Source organism: Telopea speciosissima, chromosome 8 (genome assembly GCF_018873765.1).
Source record: "Telopea speciosissima isolate NSW1024214 ecotype Mountain lineage chromosome 8, Tspe_v1, whole genome shotgun sequence".
In the NCBI taxonomy this organism is placed as follows: Eukaryota; Viridiplantae; Streptophyta; class Magnoliopsida; order Proteales; family Proteaceae; genus Telopea; species Telopea speciosissima.
Genome location: NC_057923.1, coordinates 2,836,350 through 2,862,593, shown reverse-complemented (window position 1 = coordinate 2,862,593; position 26,244 = coordinate 2,836,350). Strand labels below are relative to the sequence as shown.

Genomic DNA, 26,244 nt, shown 5'->3' with positions numbered 1-26,244 from the left:
TATTAGTGGTGGTACCATTTCTCAAAGTAGTCCAAAGTTCAAACACCTTTTTTGACCCTTTCCCTCCTCTTTGAATTTGAATCTCTGCTTTTGCCCGTCTATTAGCTTTAAAACCCTTTCTGACTTACCTTAAAAGAAGTGTGATCTGCCCCTTTTCCTCTGCGCTTTTTGAGAAGCCCCTTTTTAACTTTTCCTAAAGTTTTAAAAAGGCAGATAAAAGCTTTCTAATACGGATCATCAAGTGTATAATCTCACTTGGCGCGTCAAATCCTCCTCCACTTGATGTGGTCAATGAAACTAGTAAACGACCTCACCAATGATTTCATAGACCCCACCGACCAGGCTGGTCATGGCCTCATGGGTCTAAGTTGTACCCCACCTTTCCCCAAACAAAGAGACCATGGCCCCCTCAAGGTCCGGGGTCAAACCGTTTGAACAAACTCAATCTGAATCAATTTCCTATAGGGCTGGTTTCGGTTTGAGCTATTATGAAATAGACTGAAAACTGGACCCCACCAAACCAAAAACTGAACTGAAACAACCCCCCCCCCACCCCCCAAAAAAAAAAAATTTATATGGTAAACTGAACCGGACTGAGCCTGATAAGAGAAAACTGAAATAAACCGAAACCAGGTCTTCCTTTATTGGGCAGATTCCTGTTTGGTTTAATTCAGCCCAAAGACTGATTCAACTCGATCAAATTGGACCAAACCGACCATTTGACACCCCGCCACCGAATCGATATCCCCTCCAATTCGCTGCCCACTCCAATTCCTCACATAGGAGCGGAAATGACCTCCCTACCCCATTCCCGAATACACTGCCCAAGGTGGAGTAGGGTGGTCATTTATGCTCCTATGTGAGGAATTGAAAGAAATTGGAACGGGCAGTGAATTGGAGGTGATAATTATTCCCCCTCCACCTGATCATAAGATGTGGCAGAATGATGTAATAACCCAAATGCCTAGGCCGTAGGGTAGGTTAGGCCCATTAGGGGTCCATTGGGCAGTCTGTTCTGGTCCATTTTTTTTGGAACCCAGGCCTAATACAAGGTCATCTATGCCCAGCCGGACCTGACCTTGGGCTGGGAAATCTGCGTAGCACATTTGGGCTCAGGTCAGCTAGGCCCATCCTTGGAAGTCCATTTGAAAATGTTAGCATATCTCCAAGGAATACAAGAATTAATAAATCTGTAGTTACTGTCGAATTAATAGAGTTAGCAATCCTAAGTAGTGACTGTCGGATTTTGGAAGGGTAGTCCACCCCTAACAGTAACCTCACATAAGGCTGTGTTTGGAGCACGCAAAAAAAAAACATAGGGCAAGAGATCGATGTCTGATCGTGTAGTGTCTACACCAGCATAGGGGTCCAGCACAGGGGTCAATGAGAGCATGCATAGAGGGATCTATTTGAATGAGACATTTTATTTCACTAGGGGCTGAGTGATACTTTGATTACTTTCTGGGTGCAAGAACGAATTTGCGTTCTTTTCACAAAAACGCAATAAGACATAATTATGAGTTTGTGCGGATCTCATTCTTTCATTTTTATTTGGGAAATTATCAACGTCACCCCTTGACGTTTGCCTATATTTTAAGGTTTACCAACTAACTACCATAATGTCAACGCCACCCCCTGCTTTACCAAACTAATTCCACCCAGACCCTCTACCGTTAGTTAAGAACTATTAAGTGGTGATGTCAGCTGCTTAATATTTTTTAAAAGACAATTCTGCCATAGTGGGTGAAGTACCTAATATACCCTTTCAATTAAAACACCCACATACCCTTCTTCTTCTTCCTCACACTCAGCTGGCGACCTTGGAGAGCAAAAGTTAGTTTGGTGTGCAGACATGCCCATCGAGATTGAGCCGTGGAAAACCCAAAAGTAAATTTTCATTGCTTAGTTCTACGAAAATGCTTCTTGTAATTCAAACCTCTATTCATCCAACAGGTGGCCCCTTTTATAACAAAACAGAGGTCTTCTTCAACCTCTCTTCCAAAAAGCAAATTCCGCAGCACTCTTGATATGTTTCTTCTATTTTCGTTTTTTTTTTAATGTTCCTGAATTTGCAGGTCTTCATCTTCTTCATGCTATTTTGATATTGTTTTTTTCTTTTTTATAATTTCCATCTTGCAAATTGGGGACCTGCACAAACACAAACAGAAGAAGAATATTTTTTTATGCAATTGCAGCGGCTTGTGGCAGGGTTGGGGTATTGGATTATAGTATTCTTTTTTTTATTTTTCACCTTCACCATCTCTCTCTCTCTCAAGTTTCAATTTTCTCTGGGACATATGACGTCAACAGCGGAGAACCAATCGAAACCAGTGACGGGGTATCCACCGGCGGTTTCCCAAACAACCACGCAGGCACAACTTAACCATAAGCAGCTTCACCGCTAGGGCCAAGCCCATACTACAACCCATCCTCCTACGGCTACGACCAGCAGCGTCGACGTGCCACCTTCCTCCGCCGTTTGATAATCATAACCATAGCGTTGGTTGTTATCATTGGTTGCATCACCTTCTTCGCCTGGTGACTTGGGTTAGGTTTAAATCCGGGCTGTGGAGGACGAGGAGGCAATGGATGTCTGTTTTCTGTAGAAACGTCAGGTTCTAGTTTTCATCCAACTCTCGGGTTGGGTCGTTGTCCGATGGATCCAGAGGATATGACGTTTATCTATGAATCGAAGATGTCTTCTTTTTCAGGTTAATTAGTTATAGGGATTTCTCTGGTAGTGAATGTTGGATGCGCTAGGCGCTAATGGCAGCAGCGGGCGGGGGAGCCCAGGGACAGGGGCGGGGCCTCGCAGGGGTGGTGGCGAGAGAGATGGAGCAGAGAGGGGGCGGGGTGAGTTGCAGGTGGAGACAATGTGGCCATGTCGGACCTGCTGTCGAAGCATCTCTCCATCTTCTCCATAAAGAACGTTCTTTCCCTCCACGTCCTCCTTGACTACTTGGGCACCAAGAAGCTCCACTAGATCACCAACGACACTGCTCTCTCTGCCACCATGTATCAGGCCACCGGTTCTGCTCCTGGATCCTCGGGGTTCGTTAACATTATAGATCTCAAAGGCGGCAAGGTTGGCTTTGCTCCTCAGCAAAATGATGGGAAGCTCAACGCTTACTTCCTCAAGTCCGTGAAGGAGATCCCTTCAACATCTCCCTCATCCAGATCAGTAACAGTTTTTCGTTTTTTTTTTTTTTTTTTTTTTTAATGTAAAAGGTGTTTTGGTCAAAAACAATTTAGAGGTTAACACCGTTCAAATATAGGTAACGATTGATATTATGATACTTAGTGGGTGTACTTTAAAATATATGCAAACCTCAGGGGGTGGGGTTGATAATTTCCCTTTTTATTCTCTTTTCTTGCATTGAACACATAGCCTAAGGCTGTCTCCATTAAATGAATCTCACCCTAGCATTGATAAACCAAAGGTACTAATTGCTCACCTGTCAATCCTTTTAACCTTGTTATTGTCATGTGGTAAGAAGAATCAGCGTAGTAACTTACCAGTTGGATAGATGCCAACGTTTACAAAACACAACAAAATTTGAGCACCAAAACAAAAAATGGTTAAAGGCATATATGTAGGGGTCATATAGGGAGCTTTTCCTTTAAGATGATTAGAGGAGATAACAGAATTGCAGCACATGTTGCATGCTCCCCATCAATTCAAGCTCTTCCACATGCCACAAATTATTTGAAATAAATACTTAGAAACAGAATGAGGGTTTATTCATAATTCAGCATTGCGCGATTGCCTGCTTGTTCTCTCGGGCTATGCCCATTTCCAATGAATGAACTAAGTGTGGACTGATTCTCATGATCTCCAAATGAGGCCACCTGTACACCGAAGAAAGGCCACCGGTCATTGCAGAGAAGGTATGCTTCAATTGGACCATTCAAATTTCAAATGTGGGAACTTCAGAATCAATGCCATGAATGGCTTGGTAAAATAGTCTGGGCAGTATATTTCTGAATGGGTCCTTTTCTCGCTTCTCCTTCAAATAAGCAATGGAATTCTCAACTTCTGACTTAACCTTTAGATACACTTCATGAGCTTGTTCCTTATCTCTTAGCTCCATTTTTCTCCCTTCAAACACAAAATAATTTGTAAATAAAAAGTTATTCTGCAAAATAAAATTGCAGATATTATCCATAAAACTGATCATATGTGGATGCATCGAAAGTGATGATGACAATAATAATAATAATAAAATTAGCATCATTGAGACGAAGAGCATGAACAAGAAAAAGAAGTTGGATAAGATCATCCAGTCGTATTCATTTTTAAGCTAGGGGTTATTCTAAGTTTGATCCATTAAACTAATTATTCTTGTCTCTGCGCCGACTATCCAAAATTGCATGATGCAATGCCGTAAACTATTCAAAAATGAAACCATGATATCCAACACCATGGTTGATGACTTGATGTGTATGCAAAAAGAAATTATCAGAATAGAAACCATCTTGAGAATTTATTGCAACAGTGGCTCAAAGAGAGTTTCTTAACTGAATGAAGTCTTACTGACACATTTCTCAATTATGATTAGTTAACCAAAGAGTTCCACAACAAATCTATTGATTCAGAATTATGGGATGGATACATATCATCCATGTCTGAAATGCAAAGGGGCATTCATGTAAACGTTATTTCAAATTAACCAAGAAGTACACAATTAAAATGCTTCAAGATGAAGATATTAAACGAGAAATAAATACATGAGTATAAACTGATACCATAGGCATACCTTCTGTTTCAATTGGCTTTCCAAACAAGTAATAAAAACGACCCGGAAGCTTTGGGAGAATTCCTGGGAGGTGAAGGTCTTGGTTTCCAAGTTCACCATTAACATCAGTCCTATCAAATAAGAAAAGGGATCTCAATGTAATCACAGAGAGAGAGAGAGAGAGAGAGCATTAAATGTCATTAGCAAGGACAGTTGCATTATCTTCTTTTTTTTTTTTTTTGGGGATGAATAAAAATTATATTACGAAGAAAGAAGAGGGGATATACACGCCCTAGGGCAAGCGACAGTTATAATATCTTAATATACCATGCATTTACGAAACCATCCAGGCTGGTGGACTCCCACAGTAATAGTAGGAAAATATTATACAGTTTCTGCAATGTTTAGAATGCAGATATAAGGCAGGAATGCAGGATCATAGACCACACAAATAGGCATCTAACCCTGTTCTAGATACAATGGACCTGGCTTCCAACAGTGGAAAGTGGACCTAATGGGCCACAAATTGGACTTTTCAACTTGGGCTTAAGGTTAGAGCTCCAACTGAGATTCCACTGGGTCTACACAAAGGCTTCACAATTATCCTCACAACTACCATTTTATCCCAAAAAGCTTCCAAAGAAGTTCTTTGTTATGTAAGCTTCCAATCACCCTTGCTTCTGGTAGGTGATTGTATAATCAATATAAATTTTCAATGCAGTTCCAAAGAGATAATTTGCAGAGTTATTCCAATGATTCTGACTAATCTTCAAGCTGACTGCAAGCCTATTCTGATCTATATACTTTGAATTACACACTTTCTCCTATTTCTGGCCAAAATTTCTTCTGTTTCTGCAATCCATTCTGTACTAGTCTCTTACTAAATTTTCTGGTTCAGGATTTTAGTTCCCAGATAGACATTGAGAGGGGTGTGGGGGTGAATCAGGATCTAAAAATTCTTTCCAATTTTTACTCCCAACTGCGTTGCACTGAATGTAACTGTTGACCTGTAGCTCTCAACACACAACTGTTTGCCATTGAGCTTGCTTGTACGGACAATCACACACCATTCGCATGCACACCTGCACTGCAACCACCATGTGGCCAGGCATACCAGGCTGTGCACACCCATCCTACAGCAGTGCTACACTGAACCACTGCCACCTCAACCAGTGCTGCCATTGGATTATCAGCTGTGCCAAATTAGCAGACTGCCCTTAAGCACTGTAAATGGACCAAAATGCCCCTGAACACTGCCAGAATCACCTCAGAACTGGTCTGCACTTGATTGCCAACAGTGACAACCCACTACCAGTACAGCCAATGGTCCAACAAGGATTAGTCTAAATTGGGTTTATTATATACTCTTCAAGCTTCAATGTCGTCCAAAATATCCAGCAAATTCAGATATTCAGACGGTTCTATCTATTTGCATCAGCTTGGTATTAGAACTTCAGCTTTTGTCTGAGGTATTAAATAGACAGGTCAGAGAAAAATGTTGACTCATGCATTCTTTTCTTATGGGCTTTCATGTAGGGATTGACAAATTAATATATAGTCTAGATTACTACAAAGAGTAGGGCTTATTCCTCTAATTAAATTATTTGTTACCAATCAAACCATTGGCTCATGCTTTTCCAATCAGCTTCAAGTAAATAGGAAAGCAAGGTAGGGAAGAAAACTGAAGTTTTACGGTTGCTGTGGTAGAAGCAAAGCATCCTTGGTTACATTTTCATGGAGGAAGCACATTCAATCACGAGAACAGGTATTACTGAATAACATGAAACCATGACAGAGACGGAAGAAAAGCACTAATCTTTGACCCAGATAATACTACAGAAAACATAAAAGGTGACACTAAGAATGAGAATCTGCTAAGATCTACAAATATTACAGTATTTTGGTGGGGGAAGAGGAGATAATACCTCAACCTCACACCAACTTTATTTAGTTCTTGTATTTGAGTCCTGAAGTATGGAATCTTCATGAGATCATTATAATCAAGAAACACCTGAGAATAGCAGACATTGAGCGAATCATTCATTAGATATCCAATTGAAATAAACTCAAACATAGTTGCGGCAAATGTGAATCTAACAAAAAATTTATGCATTTCTAACTGGAGACAAATGCCAAAAAGTAAAAGGAAGCATAAATTCTTGCAAGTGATATAAAAGTTGAATGCAGATTTTTGTACACTGCAACTTTTGTTGGCACTTGAAAAATTGTTCATAGAAGTAGTTATATCTAAAGGATAAAGTAAAAACCACGCACTTTCCCAATATAATATACATCCAGATATAGATAGTTTCAGAGTATCATTGCAAAGGAAAACCATATATAGGCAGAAACATCTCATTTGGTTGACTGGCTTTGGAAGTCTCATTTTCTTTTCCTTTATGTTTTCTTGAGTTCAAAAAGAGGAAAACAGTGAACATGATTTATGACTAACATGTCTGATGTATAGCTATGAAGCTTTTCTCCATCTTTCAAAATTTTACTATTATTAATCTTCTTTCTTTTTTTCTGATTATGTTAAGCTACAAGAGAGTCGTTTGAGGTGGCATGGCCCATGTTCAACGGAGGCCTAGGGATGCTCCAGTTCGGAGGAGTGATTTGATTCAAATTGAAGGAACTAAAAGAGCCAGGGGCAGGCCTAAATTAACTTTAAGTGAAGTGGTGAGGAAAGCCATACATAGTTTAGTTCTTGTATCTTGTATGACTTTGAATAAAGCTGATTGGAGAGCATGGATCCAAGCTGCTAACCCCATTTAGTTGGGATAAGGCTATGTTGTTGTTGACAGCCATAGAAAAGAGTCAAAAGTCTGAACAGGGTTTGGTTCGCTGACCAAAAGTAGTTTGCAATAAGGATTTATTGAGTTGAATTAGTGTCTCTCTTTTCATTATTATTATTTTTCTTCTCCTTATCTTAATAACTATGCTTTCCTTTTTTAAGAAAAATGGAGAACTGTTATAGCAAACACCAACAAAATCATGAAAAGAAACAAGAACCAAGCAAAAGAACACAGAGATATAACGTGGTTCACACACCAGTATGGTTCACACTTGCATATTTCTTTGACATCATTATTGTCAGCAAAGCTTTGAACCAATATTTGGGCTTCTTCACAAGATTCCTTTTTTGACATTCCATTATGTTGGGCTATGAACTTTGTTTCATCACTTCATGTCTGTGGCTTCAAGTCATTTCTCACCATCACTTTATGCAGAAAATTTCTTGCATCATCCTATTTTAGAACTTTCAACAAGCTTCCTCTTAAAAGTATGTCTTCAAGGATTAGTACCTTTTCCTTCCCAGAAATGGACTAGCCTTTATAGGTGAGACAATGAAGGCTAGTCAACAACAATACTTGGTTTATGTTTAATGAAGACGACTAACTGCAGCATTGAGAAAAAAGGAAACTGATACAGATTCAAGGCTCGAAAGGAAAAGGTGAGCCAAAAAAGAATGAGGCTGAGGAAGCGAACAAGACATTATTTATTTGAAAAGGTCTGATAACTTGGATCTGACAAAGTGAACAGACAGAACAGAACGAAAGTTATGCAGCCAACCCAAATAACAGGGATGAGGCTTTATTAAGCTGTAGCAAGCAGCTTATTCTCCACCATCTTGGAGCTAGACATCATGTTACCATCATTAGATCAACTCATATCATCTTAAAAAATTAATGGATTTACGAAAAGAATGAAGCTTATAAGCAATGAGAACCATCTTCTTTTCTCTTCTTCATTAAGCAGCATGAAAATACACGTGTCATACTGGATCAAAAGCTACTGTGCATTGGTAAATATATACACATGTATAATGGAACTGAAAAATCAATATGTAAGACCACTACTAACTGAAAATTTTCATTCTTACTTCAGAGATATCATCTTCTCCAACGACACCAAAGGGTATGATTTTTGCTCCAAATCTAGCAGCCATCCTGACAAATTCTGAGCGTTCTGGCCAAAATAACTTGTACTCCTCACCCTGGAAAATTTGAAGAACAAAGTACTAAAAGTTATTTCCATGTTAAAACATTATGGAATTTTAAGTGTGTATAACTAGCACTAATGTTTACATTAGATATATGAGCAGTCTTGACTGCCTTGTCAGACCTATTAGTAAATATCATTTTGTCTGCTGCATGCATGCAAGTGCAAGGTCTGCAAGCTTGGAAAGCCAGAAGCTGAGGTGGCAGCTCAAATTGCGTCTATTGTTTCTTGGCATCACTTTTTTGCCTCCGGTTCAAGGCAACATCCCAGTGCCAGGTGGAAAGGGAAGTCACCTTTTTTACCAAAGCAGAAAGTGCAATGCACCAGTGATTTATGAATCTTTATGGACAATGGTGCCATAAATGTGGATAATCCACAGGGTCCTCATCGAATGAGTGGCCTGGAACTGCCTTGTCAGTTTATCTGTTGCTTCACACTAACTGGCATGACTCTTTCATTTCCGTCTCTTTTTGTTCTTTCTCAAACGCAGATAATAAAGACACATTTACTCAATTTGGAGAGAATGGACTTGATGGTACTCTGCATTATAAATGCATTTAAATACAAGATGAAGTGAAAGTTCACATAAAATGAAAACTATTCATGTTATTCATAAAAGAGATTATTCTTTCACAATTTTAGAGATAGTGAATGAATTCCAGGATGGAATGTTAAACAGTGTGTTAGGACTCTATCATCATTCCGTCCAGTAATTAGCTACTATACTGCTATCACAAACTCAACCACTTACAGCACAAAATTTTTTTTTTGAGGGTGGGGGGTGGGGGAGGGAAGGTGAAAAGCCACACAATTATTAGTTGTAGATGCAGGAAATACAACTTTAGACTTGACAACAAGGGAGATAAAATCTGGATAAGACTGCTCCCAGACTTGAGAAAAAAAAGACATAACTGCTAATTAAACTAAATATGCACAGCACTTTTCCAGTTTTGAGGTATGTTGGACATTGACAGATTGAAAAACAGAAGCAATCTGTTTGTGTCTCCAGCGGCACATATCAAATTCAGGAAAAGAAAAATTGCATATAATTGCTCTTAATGTAGGAAAATAAAAGTTGCACATAATTGCTCTTAATGTAGAAACTGATGAACCAAAAACAAATAAATGTTACCTTCCGATGAAGAGCCTCACGTACACCTCCTGGGTATAATAGGACATGAGATTTTGTAGAAAAAAGTTTGTACAAGTTTGTTGCTGAGACAGGAACAGCACCCATAACTCTGTAGGTGTCATATGCTGATACATCTGGCATCGTTCCATCAGATCCACTCCACATCAATGGATGTGCTACTCCTCGAATATGAATATTTCTTTCAATCAAAATTTTGCATACAAGTGGAGACAATTCCCATCCCAATAACATGTGATAGCCCACGAACAGAACTGGTCCCTCGGAAGGAATTCCTGTAAGGCCCCTTACTATTTTTCCATTCTCCAAAGTTGAGAGCATAACAGGGCTAGTAGCTATGTCAAGCCACCTATGATACACCATAAAAATGTGGTAACTAGATTAAAATTGAAGTATTATACATGCATAACTGACAAAATTCGAGGACAATGTAATGCAGAAGCATCCTCCAGGCTGTCTCTTTATGTGTCCAACATAAGCAGGGCTTCAGTAAGTTTCCTGATAGAGAACCTTGGGGCTTATCCAGCAAAGAAAGGCTATTGGGATAAAAATATACTTCAAAGAGGGAAGAAGAAGAACTCACATAACCGTGAGCAGTCAATTGAATATTTAGAAAAAGGATGTACAAGATAAATATAGGGTTAGGGGCAAAACAGTAAAAGACTACCTCACATAAGTTGAGGCTAAGAAGGTTCTCGGTATTAGCGCCAGCCACTAATCCCGAGAGCCATTATTGGCCCCACACACTAATATCTAACATGGTGATAAGCATCATTTTGATCAGCCTCCCATTTATTATATTAGGATTGTCAATCAGTTTGCTGTCTGCTCTTTGGCCAAGAATAATTCTTAACCAAGAGCATTTGATACTGATGCATGCTCATGCTCAGGCCATCAAGAGACTGACCAAGTAACATCAGATTCTCTCCCCATGGATACTGGATAACAGAGTTATATGCTTCTGGCTTTATTGCACCAAGAAATTAATATAAAACAAACACTTCTAACTTTCTTTGAAGTATACTTTACCTGTACGATTTGGATACTTCCTTGAATTCAGAAGGGGTCAGTGGCACATAGTCTCGGACATGGTCGATATGTCTCGTACGGCGATAAAAGTCAGCACCTTTAATAATAGTTACCAGATCAACACCATCTTCCTGTCTCATGTAGACATAACTACCTTTGTATCAACAAGAAGGGTTCAAAGCAGAATATTCAACGCATCTTACATGAGTAAAAAAATGATTGCAAAGGCAACAGAAGAGTCATTCTACTTTGAGCAATCTCAGAAGAAATTCTTCATTTGTTGGTGGATGCCAAGAGTTAGGGGTTGCCAGTCCTTAAATTGGTAGGTAAGACAGGTTACCCAGGTCTATGGTATTTACATGCATGGAAGAACACCTCTGAACTTACAGTTTCATTCACTTGGGATGAATTTGTGAGACACAGTAAATAAAAGTTTACATGAACCATAGAGCATGAGTTCAACAATTTTCTTAAAGAATCACGAAAATTAGAAAAATGTATTATGATTCAATAATTATGAAGTACAGTAAGCACCTTGATCATATTCTGTTAACTGTTGAACAGGTCTGGTTTCCAAGTTCTTTTTAAGATTTGTTGTGGTTGTCTTTTTTTTTTTCAACTACTAGCAATTGAATATTCCAAAAGAGAGTGACCTAGTTCAGGAGTGTAGTGTTCAATTACCCAGTTTCTTTTATATTATATGTAGCCAAAGGCCAGGGAGAAGGGGTCATTGCTTGGTGTAATGATAAAAGCTCGTGCTGCCAACATGAAGAACCATAAATCATTCAATCATTTGTCTATCGGTAACATTTCATTCATCTTATCATTTTCCATTTCATTTCAGTCTTTAACCTCCGTCCAGTTGTACTAGTATATCTTCAGTCAATCAGTTGTACTACCGAAGTAACTCTAGTTACAAACCACTAGAATGGGTTCAGTCGTACCATCGGAATGGCTCCAATTACAAACCACTGGAATGGGTTCAGTCGATAGCCTCAACGCCCTTCTTCATAGGCACTCCATGAACATCGGGTCGTATGTTGGCCGTGCCCATCGGCACATAACTTTTATTTCATATTTCTTCTTTATTAATCATTCACAATCATCATACATAGGGTCATGTATCATTTACATTCTTATTCATAATTACATGAACATCCATCCATTAGGTTCAAGTCTGAGAGCAGCCACTTTGTTCAATATGCCGTAAGCAAGGACTGATCCCAATGCACCCTTCCTGGTACCCATATGAAAGCAGGACTTGCACAGGGTTACAGCCCTTTGACCAGTGATATGAGGAAGAAATTTGTTCAGATTGATCAATCTGTCCATCATATCAATGCTATGGAAGTCAAGAAAACTGAGAATCTATCCTCCTCAATAAAACGACATCAAAAGCTGGTTGTGGCAAGGAAAAAAGTTTCATATTCTATGCATAAATTACTTCAGTATAAAACATGCTAGTTGTGGGAGATATTTCACCATCGCTTGAGAAGCAGGAAGATAAATTTCTGCATATTTTGTATACTCAAGGAACATCACATAGAAGCATAGAACACCCAACACTTACCATGAAAAGAGTGTGACCAGAGTCCTTGAAGTTACGGATTTGGCAATTAGGCAGTGTACGGCGAAGCCTTTCAGCTTCCTCTTGACTTGGTAGCAACAGATCCCTTCCACTAAAACATTAATATAATAAAAAAATGTCATTTAAGGAGACAGATAATATCATAGACACTAATCATGCAAAACAAAATTACAAAGTGACCGAGAAAACTGCCTTAAGAGGAACCCAATTTAAAGCTACAAGCACTATGTGCATTCACTATATATTTACTCCACATACTACATCAGAAAAATCAAGTGTGGAAGCACAACATAGTGAACTAAATAGGGAAACTGAATACCTCTCTGTTAGCATTGTTTCTCTTCATAATCACTGCATTAGTATATTGTATGATAGGCAGAAACAAAGGAGACCAATACAGAAACAAATGAAAAAGAATTCAGGTCACTTTGAATATAATGGTCTGTGCTCAGTTTTCATCTCTGTTGTTATAACTGCATCATAGTTAGTTTACTAGGAGACCGATCATATGAGGGGGTTATGGCTTTAAGATCCATAACTTCTAAAGCACTTCCATTTCAGTAAATTGTGATACTGTGTACTCAACTTGCATTTGCAATCTCTTATGCATAAAAAAAAATTCAGAGATATCCCTTTTGTATACATAACGAGAGCAATGAGGACAAGTGGTGAAATCATTACCCATCAGGAGGAGGTGAGAGTGTGAGACATAAGTGGATGGCACCACCAATGAATTCGATGAAATTTAATTCTGATAGACGTAGTCAAGGCAACCCAGGGTCTTAGGGAATAAGTGATGTTTAAAGATCTGAGGAATGTTTTGTTAGAATTTTTGGGCCACATTGGGACAGTGGATCTGAATACTGCAGAAGCAGTGAGACACCACCAATGAATTTGGTGAAATTTAATTTTGATAGACGTAGTCAAGGCAACCCAGAGCCTTAGGGAATAAGTGATGTTTAAAGATCAGAGGAATGTTTTGTTAGCATTTTTGGGCTGCATTGGGACGGGATCTGAATACTGCAGAAGCAGTGAGGCTGGGTCTACAATTATTTGTTTCATAACCATGGACTCATCTCATCATAGCAGTAATAAAATGGGATGTCCACAGATGTTTTAAGTCCCTTGGAAGCTAGTGCATCAGGTTTGGAGAGCGAAAGCACTAAGCAATCATGAGAACATATCATTTTCTGCCTTCCTAGAAGTGAACATCCCTTAGCAGATGTTCTAGGTCTGAGAGAAAGCACATATATAGGGCCACTTAGATGCAGGGACTGAGAGAAAGTACATATATATCCCTTAGCAGATGTTCTTTGTCTTGTTTTGACTTTCCTATCTTGCTTTGTAGTATGACACTAGCGCCATGTTGTATGTCTTTTGTCTACACATGTATACGGCATCTTGTACAAGTCTTATATTGGAAAAATGCCAAATAAATTTTGTTATTCCATTAGGGAAAAAAAAAAAAAAAGAAGAAAGAAATAAAACATTGTTGGTGACTGATTGTTCTGTGTGGGGTATCTTGCTAAGGTTATGAATTATTGTAGCAGATTTTGACCAATGAATCCTCAGTAAAGATTCAGTCAAAAAGTGGGAACTAACACACACCAATGTACAAAATGTCAAGGTTTCACATGAGTCATTATGGCAGTAGATATCTTGGAGAGTTCACCAAACCAAACAGATCCCATTAACACACTGTTCCAAACGTTATCTGATTGATTTGATTCGCTCACACAAGAAACAACATGAGAATTAGAACTGTTGAAAGAGTATAGACCTGGAAAGAATTAATGTTTGAGCTTTAACGGCATGGAGACGTGAATTGACAAAGGACGAAGCTGATCTGACCATGCGCAGCTTCCAGAGAAGAGTTTCTCTAGGTAAAATGTCAGGAAGCACCTGTGAGTAAAATAATGTAATTGCTTTGCACAGTATGGGGTAAAAATAGCAGCTAGGTGAGATTACCAATCTGTACCAACAATCACTCCAGTAATAAATGGGCAAGAGAATGCTACCTGGTCACGCGGATCCGGCGCAGGGGCCAATGGGAGCATGCACGCAAGCATCAGAGGGAGCGGGATTTCCACCTTTCCATGGGGGTGCGATGGTCATTTCGCGCCACCTGTGTCTAGGCACAGTGGCCACGTGACCAGGTAGCATTCTTTTCCCCGTAATAAATATACATGCTTAAGAATAGTGAAGTTATAACAATTATCTGTAATGTGTTACAAACAATTCATCTCTCTGTTATGTATTTAGAAAAGACTACATATACCACTTATTACTATCCTAATTTCAAGAAGAAAACATGAATATGAGACCCAAAAAATTGAATGAAATCCGGAATATTATCCATCCTTATGAGATTGTCTTTTTGAGAGCATAGTTCAAAATTTTGGTCAATATACCAATTTCAGTTACATACTGAAATTTTGAACAAATATTTCTGTTTTGAAACTTGTTGAAACGAAATGGCATGCAAATCGAAGGTCTTCAATGTTTTATTTTTTCACCAAATTGGACCATATTTCGGTGCCATTTTGGCCACTTCGGTGGTATATTTCAATGATATATTTAGATGCCATTTCAGTGGCATATTTCGTTTTAGACTAGGGGTCGAAATCCCTGTCGAAACCGAAATCTTGAACCTTGTATGGGAGTTCTGTAAGAGCATCAACAGATTTACAGAAATTTTCTCATACACGAATCCATTTGCTGTTGTATTAAGTAAGTCCAAGAGTTAACTTACAGAAAGGCAATGCAAAAATGTACCAAGGCTCTCCGAAAATTCTCCAACTGTTTGTTGAAAAGGAAGTCCTTTTCCCACATTAGCCATCAGCATCCTCAAGGGAGGGCCTAAAAAATAGCATTAGTTGCTCATATTAATCAGAAGCATACTATACAAATTTGCAACAAGTGCCTATTTTAGGATTTTACACTATGAATACTACCAACCCCCATGAATGCTCAAATATATTTGTCCAAACATTGCTATTCTATTGTAGCTTGATTCAAGTATCTTTGCTAATAATTTTTTCTTCTGTAATGAATGAAAGTTACAATAATTCTTCACCAATCATTTAATAATGACCAATATGGAAACTACGATAATATGATCTCCAGAAATCAAAACACCGAGAATGCAATGAAAAACGATCCTCCTACAAAATACAAATAACAAACAACCATGTATGTATACTGGAAGTAAATACTTATTGCAGACACATAGCTTGGAAGGAAAACAGGAAAAATTAGTGCATTGGAACAGACCTTCAACTATTCTTGTGTCGTAAGGAAGGCTAAAGGGGAGTTGTTCAGGCATGACTTCCAATAAGGTGCTTAGTGTTTGCAGTTGCGAGTTATGGAATGATGTAGCTGCCATAAGAACAGAAATGACTACCATGAATAATGTACCAAATAAGTCATCATCTGTAATATCCAATCTTGCATTTTAGAATCATGCTGACAGTGTATAGGAGTATGGTTCAAGTATTGGTATGCATTTCAATGTTGATTGTCAGTTCCCAAATATAATGAGGCTTGGGAAAATAACAACTATTTCAATGTTTTCAATCTTGCAGAGCTTTCAACCCAGTATACTGGTCAAGCCTTCCACTAGGAGTCAACCAGAGATTAAATGCACCCAAACTTGAGAATAATCGTTTTCATTTAAATAAATTCAAGAAGATTCAGGAAATACGAGAATAATCCTGAGGGCGCCCAATAAGAAGGGTGGTTAGGATCTACCACTTCACCCTTCAACATGTCAGAAGAATCCCTCATCACTGCCAGCTTTAAAGCCCGTAATAACATCACATAACACATTTGGCTCCCAAATTTATAAAGGAATTGATTTCAAATGCAACAGGTGGAGCTAAATCTTGACTCCACAGAACCGGTGAAAACTTTCAGACAAAAACTTTTACACCATTACCATAAAAATGTAATAATAGTATGTCAGCACCTGGAAAACCTGGGGCCACAAAGGTCACAGCAAAAGAAGAAAGATAACCAGTAAAGTTTGATGAATACAAAACAGACCCATCTTAGGGAGAAACACTCTCTCATAAACTGAATTTTATATCCAAATCTCTTGTCTTTTCTCTTTCTCAAGAGATATGAGGCAAAACCCAACACAGTTGTGCTCAAATACCCCTCATATAATGATAACCAGTAAAATTTGAAGATACAAAACAGACCCATCTGATGGAGAAACGCTCTCATAAACTGAATTCCATATCCAAATCTCTTCTCTTTTCTCTTTAACAAGAGATATGAGGCAAAACCCAACACGGTTGCGCTCAAATATCCCTCATATACTGACAACGTCTAAATACCACCCCTTTCTCCCCAAAAAAGAGGACAAACAGGAAGATACAATGCCGAAAAAAAAGAAGAAAGGTGTGGTGATTTTTATATCACCAACGCCATTTAGGAAACATTCATATACTGAGATAGTCATTCAATGAGGCAGAGAACTCAGTAAGCTTACATGTTAGTACAAGATGATGCATATCGGTACTCCTTTTACAAGTGCAATAATTCATAGCTACAATATATCTTTTAATAAATCTTACAACTTAGCTTAGTAATTTTCAAGTTTCAACATGGATATGAAACCCATCTCCATATATTGGTTTGAGACAGGTACTTAAGGGGAGGGGATCCACAGGATCCAAATACCATAGTGGTGAAACTATTATCAAAGTGCTCAGACCTGTTATCAACAGGGATTGTGGGAACCAAATCCTCACCTGGATTAGACAATATCAGTATAAGATCAATATCTGGATTAAGGGCTGCAACAGCTAGTGCAAGGCAAGCTCCAAGAGATTCTCCAACAAGATAAATTGGTCTATTTGGTGAACGAGAATGCTCTGACTTAACTGTCGTCTCAATGAGTTGCACCAGGTCTGATAACATAAAGATAGTGAAGAAATTATTCAATTACAAAAGGAATATATTAATTACCAATCAAAACACTTTACGTAAAGGCAAAAATAATTAAAATGGTGCAACCTTTTTTTGTGCCTGAAAGTTAATTCATTGGGCATTTTCTCAACTGAGCTTTGGAAAACCAAGGGATGGAATTTTCAATTTTAAGGTAAACTGCAACCTTTTTTGTGTCTGAAAGTAAATTCATTGGGCCTTTTCTCAACTGAGCTTTGGAAAACCAAGGGACAGAACATTCATTTTTAAGGTAAACTGCAATTACAGGATACAAACACCGCCACATTCATAGTTTCTGTAGTTTGTGTAGGAACTAAATGTGTGTGTGTGTCTGTTAGAGAGAGAGAGAGAGAGAGACCTTGAAATGGTGTCCGATTCATCACAGGTATATGCAAGCACCAAATATCAAAAATCCTTCATCCAAAGGAGAAAAAAAACATTTCAATTCTATCCCCATCAATTGTTTTAAAGATATTCAGATCAAAATATCTTCTAATCTAATCAATAGTAATAGATGCACCACAGTTGCAATGATAGTTTTGAAAAATGGTATTTCACATAAAGAAATATGAATATAATTTCTTTTACTTTATTTACCTACAGAATACTTACTTCCCTAGTCTTTGGTGGTGCAAAATGAGTCCTAGTCCAACACCATCAATCCCTGCAAAACAGTGAAGGAGGAATGATAGAGATTAAAATTAAGTTTCACACTTCAGTAGGCAGCAGATAGAAGATTCTCTCAAAGATTCTGTCTCAAGCATGAAATAATCTTGCAGGATATAGCCTCTCTTGTGAAAGGAGGGACTCATAAAGTGGCATGCAACATTTGATGAAATTATCCAGGGGAATTGAAAGTGTGAATTCACGTAAAAAGTAAGACACCCAATGGCAAATAGAAATCTAAAAATGGGGCTGTTGCTTAGCGAAGGTAAAAGCTCAGGCTGCCAGTGCAAAGATGCAGGTTCAAGTCTGAAGGCAATGGGCAGCCACTTTGTGCTAAAAACGCGAAATGCTAGGACTGACTCCTGTCAACTGCTCTCAGGACCCTGTGAATATGTGACTTGCACCAGATTGCAGCGTTTTCAATCTTAAAATCCAAGGCAGTTACGGGCCTAACTTGACATGCTTCCATTAATCCCAGGATTTTCCCATATTAATCAGATTTTTTAAAAGTGGGTGTCAAAACTCAAAAGATATTGCTTTGTGGAAGCCTGAACTGGAAACCAAATTGATTTCTATCCAGCCCTGTATACAACATTAATATAACTCACAAGCCCAAATACGAGTTGAAGAATACCATCAACAGGTATACAAGGAAATTCTCATTTGACCAAAACAGCTTCAATCAGCTAGCAAGAAAGAAAATTTTCATTAAAAATAAAGGTAAACAATTCTCAGACACCTGAACTTGGAAGCCATAAGGATCCTTAAGTGAATAGTGTGCTCCCATTGAAGCACCAGCAACTTATTCTGCTACTAGTTGTTGGCCCCATCAAAGAACGTTATTGGAACTAACATGGACATCGCCTTGCAGTTGCAGGGAGATCCAGTAACTCCTTGGCACATCCGGACAAACATCACCTATTGCCGCTACTAATGGGTTCCTTGAACTATAAACTACTCCCCAAGAAGGTCCAGTAGGAGCAGCCTTAGGTCTTGCCAGTTGCCACTACCCAGCTATTGGAGTGTATCTCGTTGGATTGGATTTCTGGTATCACTTATTTTTGGAGGGTGGGGGAGAGAGAGTGTATTTCTTCAATTCTTCTATTGGCAGTGATGAACGATGACATTCTGTTACTTCCATATATATTTTTTTAGCTAGATTAAAATTCTGTTCCAAAAACACCAAAATCCGTTGCGGTGCACCAACTCAATTCTTATCATAAACTGATAACCCATTTGATGGTTGATACCTCTTCTATTTCCGATCAAGCATTTGTTTTAGTCGCAAAAGACAAAACCTCCTCAGAGTTCACAGCGTCACAATATTCACAACTCAATTCCAAAAACATTAGCGATCCATTACCTCCATCTTCCGTCAAAACGAAGGAGAATCAGGCACGGGAACGTGAGATGAATTCGTTCGCAGTGTAAATGGCACTCGATCTTTGTAACCAAAAAGATCAAGCAACAACCTTGTTGGTTGATATCCCTCAGAGCTCCGGCCCAGAAAGTACAGAAACACTGGCATTCTGGATAAGAGATTTTTAAGAGGTATAGTGAAAATTGGAACAGAGGGTATCATCATCTCGTAATCACTAATCAGGAGTCAGGAAACTCTCAAGGTGGAGCCATGGAGCATTGGCTTTTCAGCAGAAGCCACCAGGAGGCAGATCCTTAAACCTGGACAACGAATCGTTTTTGGTATCAAGATTTCAGAAAACAGAATCGGGAATCGGCATTCCGATTCCGATCAAAATCAATTGGAATTAGTCGGAATCAATCAGAACCAGCCGGAAATGGAGCTGATCGGATCAGTTATGGCCGATTCTGTTCTGAGTCTAGCCAATTCATCTATGCAATACCCGATCTTAAAAATTGTTTTTGGTATCTGTCGATTCTTCTCCAGTGCTTGGATGCGAAGTTGAAGGTTTTCCTTCACCAAAAAAAAGTTGAAGGTTTTCGGTGTTTTATGCAACTATGTCAATCTTTAATGCAAATACATAGAGAAAGGTTCCAATAATAAACTTGGAAAAGGTTGGGCACGCGGACGAGGAGACCAGCCTGTCTCTCTCACTCTCTCTGTGCCCCCTTGCAAAAAGACCCCTGACCCTCCACGTCCAGCCCTACACTACACAGGCAATGTCGTAGCGTGTCCACGTTTTAAAAAGGCAGGAAAAGGAACAGTAACCACATAACCGCCTTGAAAATAAAAGCCTTGTCACATAGGATTTCTGCCCTTTTCTTGGGGGCAAGGCATTCATTTCCAAGGCAGTTATGTGGTTACTGTATCTCAGCGTTGGAGCCACACCTAAATTGTGACCGGTTAGCATTCTTTAACTCTAAAACAGCGTATCATTTTTTTTTTTCTTCGTTTAAAACGTGTTCTCCCAAACTCATCCCAAACGAACAGGATTTGAAGGCATGGTTCCTATATACATCATCCTTTTAAGAATGTTTTAAATTAAAAAAAAAGTGGGCACCTCACCCAATACTATTATAGAAAAATTTTGCTCTATGTAACCATAGTTAGTTACATTGACTATTCTAGCGTAATATAGAATTTACCTTTCTTCGTACGATATGGGGTTTTTGTTGGAAAATCCATGTATAAGGCAGAAAAAATAGTCTATCATCAGATATGAATAGGGATGTGGGTGGATTAATAGGTACTTGAACACCTTCTTCTTAACGGTTAGCTTTTGAGGATGAGACCCAAGTCCCTAACCAGTGGTATCAGAACTGGGACGTAGAAATTTTCGTTTGGCTGAGAATTCTCGGATTTGATCTCAAGCTCCACGTCAGCTCCCGCGTGGAGAGAGAGACCGGGATCTCAAGCTCCACGTTTGTCTTCCACATGGAGAGGGAGATTATTGGGATATCCACACATAAGACAGTAAAAATAGTCTCATGTCGGATATGAATAGAGATGTGGGTAGATTACTAGGTACTTGGACACCCTCTCCTTAACGGCTAGCTTTTGGGGATAAGACCCAAGTTCCTAATAATTTTTTTATTCCATAAAAATTAATAAGGTAAAAATACGTTGCCTGCTTGTGTGGAACTTGCACCCAAACACAAGAGCATGCAAAATGATTGCTACATTCTTGTTAAATAAAAAATCTCATCCATGTTGATCCTCTGTGTGTGCTCTCATCACGCATCCTGGCAACGTTTTTCTCTCCAAAATAATAATATTGAAAAGCAATGATGTTATTTTTGCAACTAATATTTATTTTAAGGATTGACATATTCTTTTAAAATTTAAAAGAAAATTTTTATAGAATAATCATATAAATAAACTCAGTGTAGTAGAGATTTTTTATTTATTTTTTTGGGTAAAACAGTGTAGCAGAGATGAAATGGATGTGTATTAAAATTAGAAAGGATAAAGTAATGAATAAGCATATTAGATCAGCTGGTTTGGAGTAGCTCTAATACATGATAAGAAAATTGTTTGAAGTGGCATGATCATGTTCAAAGGAGGTCTTTGGATGTTCTAGTACAGAAAAGTGATTTAATTCAAGATTGAAAGAACTAAAAAAAGCCAAGGATAGACCTAAAATGAGTTTAGAAAAGAGGGGATGAAAGCATGTATTAGGCCTTCTATCAAGTAAGACCTCGAATACAGCTGATTGGAGGATACAGATCCATGTATCAAAATCCTATTTAGTTGTTGTAAAGTTTTTCTTAATACTGCAAGTGGTTAAGGAACCATACAACCATTAATGATTATCTACCCTCTATAGACATCATTCTAACCTCACTATTATGCAATACCATATGGACATCATCCAGAACCCCTCACTTAGGGTGAAGGAAGTCGATCCTTTTACATAACACGATACTTTTTCTTTTTTTGGGTTGAATTTACATAACACGATACATTGTAATCATTATTGGTAAACACAATTCATTGTATTTTATTTATTTATTTATTTATTTATTGTAAAATTCACTGTAATCATGCATAGCTATATATGGAGAGTATACTTAGGAGAAACCTTTTCCCAAACAACTCTATAATAAAAAGTTAATAACTCATAATAATTGTCATGTGTTAAAAGAAACTGTAAATGACTGTTTGGTGAAGGCCCAAATTTAAGGATCATTATCCTCTGAGGTTTCTGTCTGGTACAGTTGTCCGGTTCCTCTCATAGAAAGGCAAAAATGACGACCTAATCCCCTGCCCGAACACACTGCCCAAGTGAGGTTAAATCATCATTTTCATTCTGTATGAGAGGAATCGGACAACTGAACCAAACAACGAACCTGAGAGAAAAAAAAATTCCAAATTTAATGCTCATGATCATCACATCATTTTGCACCAAAAAACTATCCTCACGTCATTGTCATATCTCGGAGGAACTCAATCCCTATATGCTTACCAGAGAAAAACAAAAAAAAAAAATTCCCTTATTTATATTTTGTTATTTAGTGCTCTTGACCTTTTCCACTAATATACCGTGTCCCTTTAAAGCTCTGAAAAGTTGCAAGACCTATGGTTCGCTTGTTAAGAATCTTATGATTATTTGCCATTTACATATGGTAAGGTGGTCAACTATTTCAAGATTTTTTTTTTTATTTTAAAGTTTCGGTAACACGTAACGTAACACAGGATATTCTACATCAAATAGAATAGAATAGGGAAATAAAAGTTAAGGATCTAAAATCTGATTGGCCATAAAATATTACCTCATATAAAATTAGGAAATAGAGAATTACATATTATTTACTTGTAGTGAATCGTATATTTAATGAGGAGAGAGAAAGAGTACCACATATTTAATAAGAAGAGAGTGGGATGAGGGAAGTATATATTGACAATGGATACTTCTTTTTCTTTATAGAGGGAGCACACGTTGACACCGTTGACGATGCAAAAAAGAACCTTGTAAGGCTATGTGGCCTCTGCTCTCTCTTATGAAAATTAGAAATCCTATTTTTGTTGATGCTTTTGTGCAGGCTTCCATTGACCTCGTTTTGAGGCATGCTGCTTGTTAGGAAACCCTCTCCTCATGTGAATGCAAGAAGGCAGTACATGAGACAACATATATCAAATTTAAAGAATTCCCTCACCATGAATGGTTTCATTAGATGAACATGAAGATGGGTAGTTTAGAATTTGTATAATAGGGAAGGAAGTTAATGATGACACAAGGAGTATGGTTTAAAAAAATGGTATTGGTTTAGACGATTGATTTTTATTAATATTGATTGTGCCTGATACTCGTATATCGATTGGCATACCTAATACACAACGCTCCTACCATTGTTAGGTTTGAATAGAATCAAAATGTACTTACCCCTTCTCTTCAAAAAACACTAATCTATTTTGCGACAAAAAACTGCGACCACTAGATCCCAATTCAGCAACTTCACGATTGTGCCAAAGTGTCTTTACCAAAAAGGATTGTGCCAAAGTCTGCCCTCTACTCATGTATCAATGACCTATTGTTTCACCTATAATTCAATGTACCTAATTGATTTATCAACGAAAAAAAAAAAAAAAAAAAGACCTAACGCCCCACCTTGGGCTGGGGTCCTACGCGGCCACGACAAGCCGAACCGTAGACCAGTGGTAGACTTGTCGTTTCCCAAACAAAACAAATGCGATTTGTTATTGGTTTTGAATTTTGGACTTTGGAGAAAGATTGAGTTTTGAGTTTTGAGTTTTGACGGAGACAGAGAGGATCGGAAAACAAACTTTTAAGGGGCTAATGGTTAGAGCTGAATCTGAATCCCAATCCCAATCCAAAGAGGAGTTGCACTAATGGGTAAATAAGTAAGTAGGAGCAAAGCAATACATACCTGGCAAGAAGAGCAGTAGAGGTGAGTCGTTCGATCGAGAGGCGCATTCCAGAGGCGAAAACCAACGAGGAGGTGGGGCTCTTCCATCTTCGTCCCACTTCCTGCTTATTAGATCCTTCGTTCCCTCCAAGTAATCCTGTATGATTAATCGCCGTTCCTTCTCTATGTCGTCGTCCAAAGCAGGTTTCAGACTTGATGAAGCCATCTCCGTTACTCCAATTTCAGATTTGTTGTTCTTATTCTTCTTATCCAAACTCCCTAAGACGGTCCTCCCGTTTTCTGAAACTGAATCAGAGGAGTAGAGATGATGAGATTCTGGATCTTTCTCTACTGACGATGACTCCGCGATTGATGCCTCAGTTCGTATCCTTCTCGCTTTGCGTTTCCCGGCGACTGACGACGAGAGTTTCAGGCGGCGAAGAGAAACCGGGCAAGACACAGGTACCTTACTTCTACTACTACTCACTTGAATTAGAGTTATTCCCACCGCCGCCATGCTTCGATTTTAAAGCTAGCTAGCTCACAGAAATTAAACGATCGATCCAAAGTACAGCTTCTCTGTTTTTTCTTTTCTTTTTTTTCAAATTTCTTTACTTGATTTTTGTCTATCCCACATGAATTCCGACTCCCGAGTCCTCTCACTGTCCCTCTTTCCTCCCTCTCTCTGCGCCTCGGTAGCTATTGGCCTCAGCTCATTTTATGCGTCTGAATCCGTGTTTCTCGGTCTCCTCTCCTGTCTTCTTGCCTCCTCTGGTATAAATTTTTGCTTGTATTAAAAATGTACAAGAGATTTTTACTTGATCGTATGGTCTATACACAAGCGTCCAAACCAATGGGTGAACACTTCTGCGTATCTACCCAGGGACAGAAGCGTTATCTCAAAATGCCTGTGAGAAGGCGTATCAACCCTGATTTTGTACGCTTGATTGGGAGGGTTTGATAAGTAAATTCGCAGAAGGCAGAAAGCAGAAGGTGTAAGAATCCGGCGGGTCATCGGGTAGGAGTAAGAGTGGAGGAGCTAGCGAGCATAAAATCAAATAAATAACTAATCAGTGGTGGTGGTGCCGTGGTGTTGGATGTGCCAAAGCTCACATGGACCGGGATAACCCTTTTTCCGAATCCGACAAATTCTCAATTCTCATTTTTTATTATTAAACTATCAATTCTTATACAGCTAATCAGCTGCTGTCTTATAACTAATGATAATTAAATTAGTTGAAAAATAAAAAAAAAAGGTAAGATCAATGCAACAGCTAACAGTCAAAAGAGGTGGGACCTGGAAAAGAGGAGGGGGAAGGAGATTCCGTTTGGGGAAGGAAAATAGAGTTGTAATGGAATCTGAATTTGAATCGGATCCGAATCGGTGTTGGCGAATTTGATCCGGATTAAAATGAAATCGATCGAAAATTAGTCTTAACCAATTTCAATATGGATCGACGGATCCAGCCGATCGAATGCCGTATTGTGAAACCATGGGTGGAATGGAACCCGTTGTATAGTTGAATTCCACTATTCCATACGGAAAGAAAAGCTTGTGCGACCAGAGCAACACGTAATCTCTCTTCATTTGCCAATCATGGTTCATTGCCGTAATGGAATTCCACAAGTGCGACAGCTTGTGCGAGGAGCGGAAGATGGGGGAATTCACGCTTCCCTTCATTTGACCGAAAAACGCAGACCTCACGCATTCTGTTACGTTAACACTTACCACACAGTTCAATCGCTTTCTTATTAAAATATTGGAAGAGAGTTTTCCACATCGCCAGTTTGGGAGAGAATCTACATATCACACCAATGGTTGTTCTAGAAAAGATAGATATTTTTCATAGTTTCATATACACACGTATTTAGAATAAAAAAAAGAAAATAACAAATGGCAAAATGTTATTGCACAGGGTGCACCATCCCACACACACGGGGTAGGCAAAATGATCGATCCAGCTCCCCTCTAAATGACCAAAATTGCTACCTTGTCCTACCCTATGTGTCTGGACTCTAGATGCAACCTGTGCCCCCAGACACTTTCAAACAAATAACATCACCCCTAAAAAGATTTATATAACATCGACGTGTTTATAGAGGTGGGGTTGATTTTCTTTAAGGTTTAAATATTTTTAAAATATTCTGCCAAAAATTTAAAATATAATCTTAACAACCCTTTTTCTTTTCTAAACCAAAGATATTTGGTTGCAAAATAAAATAAATTTTAATAACTGATTGCAAAATAAAATAAAGTTTAATAGCTAAATTTAAAATATATTAGAATTAATTATACAATCATGTTAAGTAAATAATTTCAAAAGTTTCTATTT

At 38.4% G+C, this 26,244-nt stretch overlaps 1 protein-coding gene and 1 long non-coding RNA gene across 6 annotated transcripts; one reads left to right on the top strand and one right to left on the bottom strand.

Annotated features, from left to right (window-relative positions):
• The first annotated feature begins 18 nt into the window (after positions 1-18).
• On the top strand, positions 19-16,037 carry LOC122672652. The gene is made up of 3 exons (XR_006334450.1): positions 19-29; positions 4,285-4,286; positions 15,777-16,037. It is a non-coding gene; the product is annotated as an uncharacterized LOC122672652 (long non-coding RNA).
• Positions 3,894-24,425, bottom strand: LOC122672650 (acyltransferase-like protein At3g26840, chloroplastic). Of its 5 annotated transcripts, none has more exons than XM_043870112.1 (14): positions 23,933-24,425; positions 18,071-18,122; positions 17,817-17,872; positions 17,263-17,421; positions 15,779-15,883; positions 15,258-15,364; positions 14,286-14,407; positions 12,488-12,596; positions 10,918-11,048; positions 9,871-10,237; positions 8,620-8,733; positions 6,662-6,747; positions 4,758-4,867; positions 3,894-4,099 (listed from the first exon to the last, which is right to left on the bottom strand). In XM_043870112.1, the coding sequence occupies exons 1-14, from the start codon at positions 24,135-24,137 to the stop codon at positions 3,909-3,911; spliced, it is 1,914 nt and encodes a 637-aa protein (XP_043726047.1). In that variant the 5' UTR covers positions 24,138-24,425; the 3' UTR covers positions 3,894-3,908. The 5 variants fall into 5 exon arrangements, 4 of the variants coding, with proteins under 4 accessions (XP_043726047.1, XP_043726049.1, XP_043726048.1 ...); XM_043870114.1 differs by lacking the exon at positions 23,933-24,425 and adding an exon at positions 19,343-19,712; XM_043870113.1 differs by lacking the exon at positions 23,933-24,425 and adding an exon at positions 18,870-19,175.
• Between the last annotated feature and the right edge of the window lie 1,819 nt (positions 24,426-26,244).